General features: G+C 39.5%; 1 protein-coding gene across 1 annotated transcript in view; it reads left to right on the forward strand.

Annotated features, from left to right (window-relative positions):
* LOC108787153 (cytochrome b5 reductase 4) overlaps positions 1-12881 on the forward strand; it is a 78712-nt gene that overhangs the window by 44477 nt on the left and 21354 nt on the right. Inside the window, exons 8-9 of the mRNA XM_018556626.1 lie at positions 5777-5806; positions 10724-10846. Of these exons, the coding sequence (XP_018412128.1) occupies positions 5777-5806; positions 10724-10846 (153 nt within the window). The remainder of the gene's footprint in view (positions 1-5776; positions 5807-10723; positions 10847-12881) is intronic.

The following is a 12881-nucleotide window of genomic DNA, read 5'->3' on the forward strand; positions in this document are numbered from 1 at the left end:
AACTAGGTCTTATTTTCAAAGTAAACAAAAGTGAACAGAGCGCCACTTCCGTGTGTAAAATCGTTTATTAGGATAAATAAAACAAGGGATAAAAGTACTCACAAGCAAACGTTTTCATCAGGCTTTAACAACAAACAAGAGGCCACACTGTCTGTTAACCCAAAATGGTATCACCCCGACTATGTCACACGGTAGCCTCCGGTCACATTGCCATCCACTGGCCGCAGTCAGCCAAGATTGACGTGTTTCTGGGGCAAGCCCCCTTCATCAGAATCATAGCTTGCTTTCCCTGAGAGTGGGGTATAAGACTGGAAACCGACCAATCAGAGAAAATTTCTCCATTATGACTAGTCTTACAGTAATTGGCTCTACTGCAGCATTACATGGGATTTGCTATTATACGGCTGTATATGCCGCCCAATGATCACACAGCCTCTGGCTAATTAATGAATCAGCCCAACATTTAATTCCTGGGACATTTCAAATGCATGGGGCGATCTTATATTATGAGCTAAGCAGTACTTCAAACTTAGCACTGCTTATTACTTGGCAATATGCATCCAATCTACCCACATCTCAAGAAAAATTGAATAAGAAGTGAACAATATAGTTCATAATACATGTTACATTGGTGATTGCACCATCATAGATAAATTGAACATAAAAATAATTTATATATAAATTGTAACAAAACTTTTTAAAGAACAATAAAATGTCCTTTTACATCCTGCTGTGTCTCCAGGACAGGAAGTAAATGCAAATCTCCCCAAAGACACACAGCATGAAAAAAAGAGATGGAAACAACCTCTATCTAAAACTAAAAAAAACTGTTTTGGCTTCAGATATACTTTAATTTGTGTTTGCATCAACTCTGTGCTGCCAATAAAAGTGCTATTAAACTATATGCGGTTTAGTGTATATTTATGGATTTTTTTTTATACCTAGTTAATAAATAAATGATAATACTGGCAAATTGTTTATGCAAGGCTTTTTTACATTTGCATCTGATCACAAGGTGGATGGTGGAAATAGATAATGGAGCATTGTTTTTATAGAATCCACAGCCTTTCTTTAATAAGGATTTTGTAATTCCATTGGCGTACATACATTTTTGCATATTGAGCAATTATTATATCAACACGAGCACACATTTATTTTGAATTGCTAATCTATAGCTGTTTGTATGCCTAGTCCTCTGTATTACCAAATGTATACCAGCATAAATACAGATTCTCGGTATGTTTCATTGTATTATTTTATACCAGGAAACAGATTAAATTAGTATGTACTCATTTGTGCTTGTTAGGGGAGCTTTAAGGAGAAATGCGTCTCCCTCAAGCAGTGTATTGCAACAGGCTATTCTCTTTCGTTGTTGGTGAGCTCTGCTCCAATCAAGCTAGAGGGTGCATGTGGAAGGGAGATTTGTTGGCTGTGTAGTGGCTGTACAGAAGCTGACATCATATGCTCTAAGGACTGATAGAGATTGCCATGTAATCACTAGATGGTTCCCCCAGATCTTGGGGGAGCACGGTGTCAAGTTAAAAAGTTACCCCTTGATGGAGCAAGGTTGGAGAGAAAGTACTTAGATTGTTCAGAGAATATTTCCAAATAGGGCTCTGGCACACGGGGGTCCACACTTGTCAAGCGTAAATAGCGGCATATTTCCCCACTAGGGAGCCACAGGTGTATGTGTATAGCCTCCTATATAAGTTAATGGCTGTACATGTCTTTAGGCAAACGCCCAAGACGGTGTTTCTGTACACCCACGCAGGTGCACAGATGTACAACTCACACGGATGCAGACAGTCTGTGTAGGGAAATGGCAAATAAATATTGCCATTGCTACTACATACTTCCACATAATAGCAGTGGTATAATTTAGGCCTCACTCATATCTACCAAGTAGGTGTGAATTGGAATTCCTGTGGCAGGAACTTGTGATTTCATACACCAGGAATTCCAAATCTTCTGTTTACAAGCAGCAGCTGTTACCCATTTAAGTTAATGATTGTGTGAAGGCGGCAAAATGCACCGTATGTGATAGATCACTGTTACTGGATGGATGCATGCATTGTGCGTCCAGGGATAGTGATCACTTCCTAACTCCATGTAATGGTATCACATATGATTTACATGCGGTGTGCCAGCATTCTGCCGGTTTCAGGTGCAGTTGCTATCACAGGATCAACAACTTGAATGGGTGACAACTGCCACTTATAAAACGGAAGATTTGAAATTCCTGCTGCAGGAAATCACAAGTTCCTGCCGCAGAAATAACAAATCACAGCTACTTGGTAGGTGTGAATGAGGGCTTATTTGCTAATTCACTCCAATAGTCTTTAGAATTGTTACATTGCAACTTTTGTCATTAAATTGTATATATTTCCTATGATTCTCAGCTCCAACTAGTGGTTATAATGCAGTATTTTCCTGATCCACTCTGTGTTCCTATAAATTAACCTATATTTACTACTGCCTATATTATTTGACCAGAAGAGAAAATAACATAAAACATTTATTTTTGCCCCACTCTCACAACAGCTGGTTAATTCTAACAGAACAAATGTACGTGCATTTTCGCTCAACAAATATGTATGCAAATTGTTTTACAAATAGATTTGTTTTATAAATAGACCCCTTAGTGTGAATGCTCCATCTCTCTTTACCTGTTATAAAAATGGTGGTCATGAACAGTATGGTGCTTTCTGGATGCAGACAAGGTAATAAAAATAAAACAGCCTACTTAAAGGGATGTAAGGGACTGATGATTTAGCTGTGGAACTGCATCTCAAATACAATTCTCTGGGCTGGAGATTCTGCAGCATCGGAAAAAAAAAAGGAAACCAATGCTAGAAATAATGCATAAAGCTCATTGATGTTGCTTACTTGAAATAGTTCTTCAGATACTGTCTTTTATTAGAAATTGCTGGTTACTTCAACAGAGAGAGAGAGTGCATGTGGGAGGGAGATTTGTTGGTTAGGCCCATAATCGGTATTGTTTCTGAAAAATCCATGTCGGTCAACCCCTACTAAGATGTACAGGTGAAACTCGAATAATTAGAATATCGTGCAAAAGTAATTGCAGGAAGTGCTACAAAAGGGGCCCAAACCAAGTACTGAGTACAAATGCATGCTTGTACTTTTCAGAGGTCCGATATTGTTCTATGTACAATCCTTGTTTTATTGATTGCATGTAATAATCTACTTTTTTGAGGTTGTGGATTTGGGGTTCTTGGGGTTTTCATGAGCTGTAAGCCATAATCATCACAATTATGACAAATCACAGCTTGAATTATCTTGCTTTGCATGTAATGAGTCTATCTCATATATTAGTTTCACCTTTTAAGTTGCATTAGTGAAATAAATGAACTTTGCACGATATTCTAATTATTCGAGTTTCACCTGTATAGATTTCTTATGATCCTCCACTCCATCTAGCGACCATAATGCAGTATTTTCCTGATTAACTGTGTGTTGTTATGAATTAAACTAGTTTTACTACTGCCCATAATATTTGAAGAACATTTGACCGCAAGAAAATATAGCTGAAAACATTTTACTTTTGAAAGAAAGTGTTAAAAAAAAAACTGCTTAAAGCTCATTGATTTTGCTATAGCTTACCTGGAATAGATCTTCAAGTACTGTCTTATATTCGAAATTGCTGGTTACTTCGGCAGAGAGAGAACAGCAAGGAACCTGTTTCCTAGATTACTCTGACAGCAGAACATCAGAAGAAGCACGTTTATGTTGTTCAGAGCATGGGTATTTCAACTATTGCATCCAAATGGGGATAACACCTACTTTATATTTGTTATATTTCCATTTTTTCCCATTTACATAGCAACTTAAAATGTAAAACTACTTGATTTTTACTTGCTGAAGAATCTTTTCTAGCGTTCCCTTTCAATCTTTTCTAGCATTCCCCCTGACTTGAGTGGGGCTGCTCCCACTAAAGAGTCAGTTGTTGACAAGAAAATAAGCTGGATAGCCAAGCCTGCTGCACAGAGATGTGCAGGGAAGATGTTAGACTTCCTGCTACTTTGTTACGATATTTCAATATTGTTGTTTTGGGGAAAATTCTGACTTCTGAGTCAGCCGAAGAAACCATTGCTTATAAAAAGGAAGATATTGGAGAATCTCCCAGTAAAGTTCAGTTTATGTTGTGATCCCTGTCTCAGCAGCATCAAAGGACTTGTGTGTGAGAAGGGGATGTGAGAGAGTATGTTGACTGTGTACATAAATGGTCTTGGAAAGTACAGTGAAGAAAGATGAGAGGGGTCTGATGTCCCTGAGTTTATTTAGGGTAAGAAATCATGTAACTATGAAACCTAAAGCACCAGCAAATCAGTTAGGGTACGTTCACACCATGTGAGACAATCGGGTGTGAACTTGGGCAGAACTTGGTGTGCATATAGTTTGGTAAACAAAGTCTTTGATGCTGTTGTTATCAGGGAAGTGTCTCCTGGAGCTTGTAGACTAACATGTAGTGTGTGTAGGCAGGGTTACCACAGGATGGGGGTTTAAATTTGGACAACTAGGATAGCACCACCACTCTGAGGCATCTTAGATGGTGGGTCTACAGAGGGGGAGGTTTTTTCTGTGTTTTCAGCTTTGTTAGCGCTGTGTTGGAATAGTTGCCTGGGTTACAATCTGGATTACACATCCTCAAATGCTGGCTACCAGTGGGAGAGTATGGAATGCATACAATTATGTATTGCTACAGATATAGCCCCGGTGATTGGCCCAAAACATAATTTGTGAGTGCAATTCTTTTTATTTTATTATTAATAAATGTCTAGTCTATTGTGCTTCCTGTTTCACTTCTTTATTGTCAGCGTTTCCCTTATGTAGAGTTTACAAAGCTTAAAGATTTCTGTGGATTGTGTAAGTCATTTCTAAATTGCCTCTTTGACTTGTATTCAGTTTAAACCGGTGACTCTTTTTGTTTATTAACTCTTTGGTGGGGCCTTGGGCTTTGTGGTCACCTTCCTGGTGAGCTCACCGTGTGTTGTGTTTTTTTATAATTACCACTGTCTCCTGAGAAACTCTTTTCAGGTGCGTGGCGGTTAGAGGTCAAAAGCACAGGCAATCTAAAATTGACATTGTGCGGTTATGGCCAGGGAATCTGGTATAGAATCTGGAAGCTTTGCACTGACTGGTGATGCAAACAGATCTATTTCTGGGCTAAACTCTGTGCTGACTATCCCCTGAAACAAGCAGAGTTGGAGTTTGCTACTCGTGGACATGTCCATAAAGCCTTCTTTGCTGTGTCTGACCACAGTATAGCTCTTGCAGATGAGTTGACGATATCAATGGTGTTTTCTCCAAGAAAAGACTCACAGCTTACTATCACACACAAGGGTGGCTCCATAGAACTCTGCATGGGAAAGGAACCACCCTAAAACAGGATATCAGGGCCAGTACTCAGGGGACCAGCTGACTTTGCAAAAAGGTGAATAAGATTTTGAGTTCAATGGAACACTTTTTATTTCTTGTCATGGTGTTACCAAATGAAGTGAGGTAAAATCTCCCTAAAGGTATCACATACAGCAATAAAAAAAATATAATGTAATAATATGTTGTCTGGTTTTGGAGTTGTAATCAGATTACTTTACTTGAAATCCAGCTAGGCAGTTTTAGATACAATAGCCACATTGCTGCATTTAAAAGTCCATATGCTGTCATTTTTCATATCTCTGGCAGTAAGAATAGTCCCCATTAATTTTCCTTAATTAAACTGCAAACTTTTCCAAACATATTTTTCTTTTTTTTCTAGAGTTGGAACACGCAGTGCAAGCTATTCAAGGTAAGACAAATTATATGTTTAACAATGACATTCTAATGATAGAATTAAACCTTAAGTAGCAGGTTTTCTTATAAACAGAAAAGAAAAACATTCTTCAGTTTTATGTGTGATCTTTTGAAGGCTTTCGTAATTGTTACTTTGTGTTTGAATGTAATATATGGACTTGTGCATATGATTCTCTAAAAATACTTATGTTTGCTGAATGTTAAAACAAAACCAAACATAAATGCAGTTTAACATACTGCTTTTGTCAAATAAATAAAACAAGTAGCCTTGGACCTCTTTTATGTTTGGAATAGTCATATGGGTAATGTAGTTTTTACACATTTGCATGTGTAAATTGATCATCACAATATAGGGAAGTAGTGTCCTATAGAAATTGATTAATCTTGATGGTGGTCTTAAAAGTAAAATGCAACCGATATAAATGAGCAAAGCACACTACAAGATTGGCGCCCATGGCTCTTCAATGTGGCTCTCTCACTGTTACCCTGTGTTGCGTTGAGTGAGTACGGAGGGTATATTGCAGTGTGTACAGGTGAGATAACACATCCAATTTGATTCTCTGAAGCCATATGGAAAAAGAGGATGAATTTCATTGTGATTAATTTAAAGCAGACATTTAGGGATCGTTAACATCTGTGCAGTGTGTTAACACATGTATGTAGCATGTTAACGTGTGTTGTGTTAAGGCAGCTTATTTATTTGAACAGGCTCTCTAACGCACCAAAATATGCCAAAAAAGTGTATGTACTATCTTTTAGCAACACGGCACATCACAACGTATGGTAGTGCATTACCATGTGTTGTGGTGCTCTGCAATGGTATGTTAGGGTGCAATTCAAAATAAATGTGCACCAATGCATGTTATGGCAGTGCAACTGTGTGAATCTGACCTTACTTCATTGTTAGGGTTGAACTGATTTAGGCAAGCAGCTAAATGCTGAGTTTACATACATTATTGTGAACTGTTACCTGCCATTCTGTTATCTTGCTGCAGTTTATGCTGCATATGATCAATATTGCCTGGTCCAGGACCCACCCCAGTGGTGATTTCATCTTCGTACCAGTCTTCTTTAGGGTTCTGAGTCTTTAATTGCTTGATTGGCCAGACCCAATGACATAACCCCCATACATTGGCACAAGTGTTACTTCATCTCAGCAAGAATCCTGCCTGTACAAAAAAAAAAATGCTGATTTTATCTAAAAAAAAAAATCCAAAACAAAACAAAAAAATTATCTTCCACTTAAAATGATAGCCCCCCCCTTCTTCTCAAAACTGGATAGGCCTGTAAAAGCTTCAAACAGAGCTGAATATTCTACAATGTGGTTTCAGGAGGAAAACATAACTATGCAATTTCTTACACAATCTACCAACACCACTTACATTTAGGAGGAGCTGTCTGTAGGGTGTAGTGTAATTTTAGGGTTAAAGTACCAGCATACCATATGTTGGGATTGTTCGATGCTGTTCCCCATATACACTGCTATTTTTCAAAGTGACAAACATATGTATAACCACTAAAATGTGGGAGTATATATACACTGGCATACTAGCATACATGTGAGACAGGCTGATAAATCATATTTAACCAATCAGTTTTATATTCGTACCTTCACCATATTTATATGACACGTGTATTTATTAACGTTCATGCACATATGCACCTTTGGATTGCATTTAGTTGCAAGTAGGATTTGATCACTTATATTGGTTTCGTTTGTGGTATAAATATAGCACGTATCACAATACCAAGCGCAGCACACTGGTTCACAATTGATCAGGCTGATAACACCTGTTTAAGATATGCATGCTAGTATGCCAGTGTATATATACTCCAATATTGTAGTGGTTATACATATGTTTGTCACTTTGAAAAAGAGGGTCTGTGTACCCTTGAATTGTTGGTGTTTTTGTTTTTTTCTTTTATATGGTACTGCAGTAAACCGGCTTGAAAGTTCAGTTGGAGTTTAGCCAAGCACCCACCCCTACAGACGGATCATAGAGGTTTATGTGGTGGGATCTGATGTATTGCATGTTAGGGGTAGCATTGACATCTAGGGCTGCCACCTCCTGGGTTTGCCACCTGTAAATCTTCACTCAACTTGACAAATGTGTTTGGGTGCTCAAACACAGGACTGGTCTTCATTTTCTGTGAGTCCCTTCCATTCTCTGTAGCTACAGTAACCCAGCTTCCTACCTGATCATCCTCACTTATCTCTCCGCATGAACCCTATTAACTGCCTGCTCAGTGCGCAGAAGACTCCTCTCAAGGTGGTCAAGTCTCCCCAGTGTTGCAATTCACTTGTCAAAATCTCTAATGTAGGGCAAACTGCTCACAACTGTCACAGCGGTATTCATCCTGGAGCTGTCACCCTGTTTTGTATACATGTGACACACTGTGTACTAAGCAAAACCTCCAAGCTTACTAGCACATGAACTTTAGGATGATACTTAACGGTTGAAGACTCCTTTTGTTTAAACACCTGTGTTTGAACTCAAGCCACTTTGTTTGAAAAACTCTGTAAGCAAGCTTAATGTGAGTTAAATTGCACCTGGTGAATGTCCTTGTTCTGGCACTTTCTGTGCTTCTGCGTGGTGACCCAGGTTTCCAATGGTGACTACAAGTAGCCATACCTGCCAACTTTGGAACTTAAGATGGACAAGGCATGTGGCACCCAGATCACATCACTGCGAAAATTGGCATGGCAAAATAGATCTGAATAATGGGCATAGCTTAAAGGAGTATGGTTAGAGTCTGAGTCTATATATTGTATACACCGTACATAGTCTGCTGTCCTTTTACCCACATGCTAACACAGACCATAAAGTAGTTAGACACATGGACAGATAATACATTTGTCAGGAATCAAAGCAATGCTAATTTCTATATTATCTGCTTTGTCAGAGCCAGGAAATATAAATAATTGATATATTGTTGCATTTGGAGATGTAACAAATCCCGTATTGCAGTAAAGGTGCTGGGTGTGGCTTAGATGGGGACCCTTTAAAATAAATATTATCATGGAACCTCTTCAAGCCACTCTTTGCTGTGGCAATAGCTGTGACACTGGCAATTGTCTGCACCATCCGTCCCTACAATAATCAGAAATAAAAGGAGTTGGACAATCTGTTATACACCTGCTTGCCCCATCCTCCTCACTGCTGTCCACTTTGGTAGTCTGGCCCCCCTCCTCTAAGTTGCGCACATGATCCAGCCTCACCTATATATTGTTCCTGGTCCAGATAGAGCTCCAGGCTGCAGCCATTAACAGTTCACTAGTCAGCTGACCAAATGTGGTCTTATCATAGGGGAAGGAGCCAGACAAACTCGGTTTGGAACTTAAGAAACTGCAGAGTGGCCCCTCAGAGCAAGGAAAAGTATATGAGACGATAAAATCTCATGACCAAAACACAGGAGGTGGGAATAGGTTTTCCCCACTGTCCTACATGGGGATCAATTGTACACAGTGCTTAAAGTGACATTAAACCCTCAGATTTTTTAACATAAAACAATACTGTAATGTGTGCCTTACTGTAATCCATGGTTGTTTCCCTTCTCTTTGCTGCTCTTCCTTTTAAATCCGTATCTCTTCACATGCTGGGCAGAACTTCTGTTTTGCAGCAGACTGCCTTGTCTCTGGAATGGATACATGGTGTCTGTGTGCAGGTTCACAACCTGAGCCAGCACTACAGGAAGAGGCACTCAGCTGCAAAGGGAAGTTCTCCCCCAGCATGAGAAGACATGAGGATTTAAAAGGAAGAGCAGCAAAGAGAAGGGAAACTACCATGGATTACAGTAAGGCACACATTACAGTATTGGTTTATGTAAAAAAATCTGAGGGTTTAATGTCACTTTAAGTAATCTAAGTCCCTGTTCACACCTAGGTGTTTTGACGCTCAAAGCTAGGCGCAGCAAAATTCTCAATGGCCCCTATTCACACCTGAGTGTTTTGTCGCAGGCTGTAAAACACCAAATGCTGGAACAAGTATATGAGCTTTTTTTTGGCAGATTATAGCACGTTTGGCACCATAGACTTCAATGGAAACACTTGGAAACGTGCAATACAAGCATTTTTCACATTTCTGTGCGTGTTTTTGCGCGCGCTTGTCCATTGGCTGCAATGTCTTCCAATCTGCCTGCTAAAATGTGCGTCTTCATGAGCGTGTGTCTAACACATGCAAAAAATTTCAAATGGTACAAAAACGTGCTAAACACACTAGACGAAAACACAGACTAACATGCGCAAAACCGCTGATGTCTAGGTGTGAATGGAGCCTAAAAGTCGTTATATTTCTTTTAAGCATCTCCCGCTTTCTTATCTCAGAAAGTTGGCAAGGGTGCAAATATGTTTCTAAAGGTTTTATTGAAAGTGGAAAACCCCTTTAAATCCAGAATAATAGCTATGATATTATTACATTGACATTTCTATGACCATGGATGTGGACCTTCTCGCTCAGAGCCATGGAGCGAGTATCAGCAAAACAGCAGAATTCGTTAAATGTTCAAGAGCAGCTGTTGTTAAAGTGTTTAAAGACTGGACTGTCAGCCGAAAATCTGGGTCTGAACGTGTGAATTGTGGCCGTCAGCGAGTAGTCAATGTTAGGGCAGAACGGAGAGTGGCAAGACTGGTACAAGACAACAGAAGAGCAACAGTGCAGTGTCAGATACCTCGCATCACCTTTCAACATCTCGTGGAGTCACGAGGCGGCCCAACTAAGTCATCTCGTGGCTCAACGAAGTACTGATGGGGTGGTCATAATAATCTGGCCACTCAGTGTGTGTGTGTATATATATATATATATATGTGTGTGTAACATGTACTAGTTTTCCTCCTCTGTATATGACTTATGACTATGACTTACCCTTTATAGATGTTGCCATGTTTGATAATACTAATGTGCTTTATATCCAGTTAATGCTTCAGGGAATGCCGGGAAAGTGGAACTGGCACTGCAGAAGAAGGATTGTACAGTCTGGAAGAGCTTGGGGCAATCACTAGAGGAAAACAATTCTTTTGTTAAAAGCTCTAAAAGAGGTTGGTATGCAGCAGATTTAACAAATCTGGGTTTGAAGGGATAAACGTCAAGAGGGCTTTCTAAATAACTGATTTGTTGCAGCTCAAGGTTGTTTCCCTTCTCTTTGCTGCTCTTCCTTTTAAATCCGTATCTCTTCTCATGCTGGGCAGAACTTCTGTTTTGCAGCAGACTGCCTTGTCTCTGGAATGGATACATGGTGTCTGTGTGCAGGTTCACAACCTGAGCCAGCACTACAGGAAGAGGCACTCAGCTGCAAAGGGAAGTTCTCCCCCAGCATGAGAAGACATGAGGATTTAAAAGGAAGAGCAGCAAAGAGAAGGGAAACTACCATGGATTACAGTAAGGCACACATTACAGTATTGGTTTATGTAAAAAAATCTGAGGGTTTAATGTCACTTTAAGTAATCTAAGTCCCTGTTCACACCTAGGTGTTTTGACGCTCAAAGCTAGGCGCAGCAAAATTCTCAATGGCCCCTATTCACACCTGAGTGTTTTGTCGCAGGCTGTAAAACACCAAATGCTGGAACAAGTATATGAGCTTTTTTTTGGCAGATTATAGCACGTTTGGCACCATAGACTTCAATGGAAACACTTGGAAACGTGCAATACAAGCATTTTTCACATTTCTGTGCGTGTTTTTGCGCGCGCTTGTCCATTGGCTGCAATGTCTTCCAATCTGCCTGCTAAAATGTGCGTCTTCATGAGCGTGTGTCTAACACATGCAAAAAATTTCAAATGGGACAAAAACGTGCTAAACACACTAGACGAAAACACAGACTAACCTGCGCAAAACCGCTGATGTCTAGGTGTGAATGGAGCCTAAAAGTCGTTATATTTCTTTTAAGCATCTCCCGCTTTCTTATCTCAGAAAGTTGGCAAGGGTGCAAATATGTTTCTAAAGGTTTTATTGAAAGTGGAAAACCCCTTTAAATCCAGAATAATAGCTATGATATTATTACATTGACATTTCTATGACCATGGATGTGGACCTTCTCGCTCAGAGCCATGGAGCGAGTATCAGCAAAACAGCAGAATTCGTTAAATGTTCAAGAGCAGCTGTTGTTAAAGTGTTTAAAGACTGGACTGTCAGCCGAAAATCTGGGTCTGAACGTGTGAATTGTGGCCGTCAGCGAGTAGTCAATGTTAGGGCAGAACGGAGAGTGGCAAGACTGGTACAAGACAACAGAAGAGCAACAGTGCAGTGTCAGATACCTCGCATCACCTTTCAACATCTCGTGGAGTCACGAGGCGGCCCAACTAAGTCATCTCGTGGCTCAACGAAGTACTGATGGGGTGGTCATAATAATCTGGCCACTCAGTGTGTGTGTGTATATATATATATATATATGTGTGTGTAACATGTACTAGTTTTCCTCCTCTGTATATGACTTATGACTATGACTTACCCTTTATAGATGTTGCCATGTTTGATAATACTAATGTGCTTTATATCCAGTTAATGCTTCAGGGAATGCCGGGAAAGTGGAACTGGCACTGCAGAAGAAGGATTGTACAGTCTGGAAGAGCTTGGGGCAATCACTAGAGGAAAACAATTCTTTTGTTAAAAGCTCTAAAAGAGGTTGGTATGCAGCAGATTTAACAAATCTGGGTTTGAAGGGATAAACGTCAAGAGGGCTTTCTAAATAACTGATTTGTTGCAGCTCATTTTGAGCACAAATATTTCATTAAAAAATGCTATCTTCCAATTCTCAAGCACTATGATGATGATCAGCATTAATTTCCAACCAAACATTTTAACTGAAAACTGCTTGTACATCATTTGTATTGGTCATTTGACCTATTGTAAAAATAGTTTTGACCCTATTACAAGGTTATCAAGTTACAATTTTTTTCCCTTTGAAGGTTTGCATGGATTGGTAATGAGGACCTCCCTGAGCGTTAATATTAATAAAAGCAATAAACCAAATATAGGTCACAAAGCTCTTCATTACAAAAAGTGAGGTTTGAGGTAGTTTCCATGTAGTGTTTTCCTATCACTGGAAGCTATGAATTTTCGTTTGAGACCCTACGGAC

The sequence above is a fragment of the Nanorana parkeri genome, unplaced genomic scaffold (assembly GCF_000935625.1).
Source record: "Nanorana parkeri isolate BGI_ZX_2015 unplaced genomic scaffold, ASM93562v1 scaffold244, whole genome shotgun sequence".
In the NCBI taxonomy this organism is placed as follows: domain Eukaryota; kingdom Metazoa; phylum Chordata; class Amphibia; order Anura; family Dicroglossidae; genus Nanorana; species Nanorana parkeri.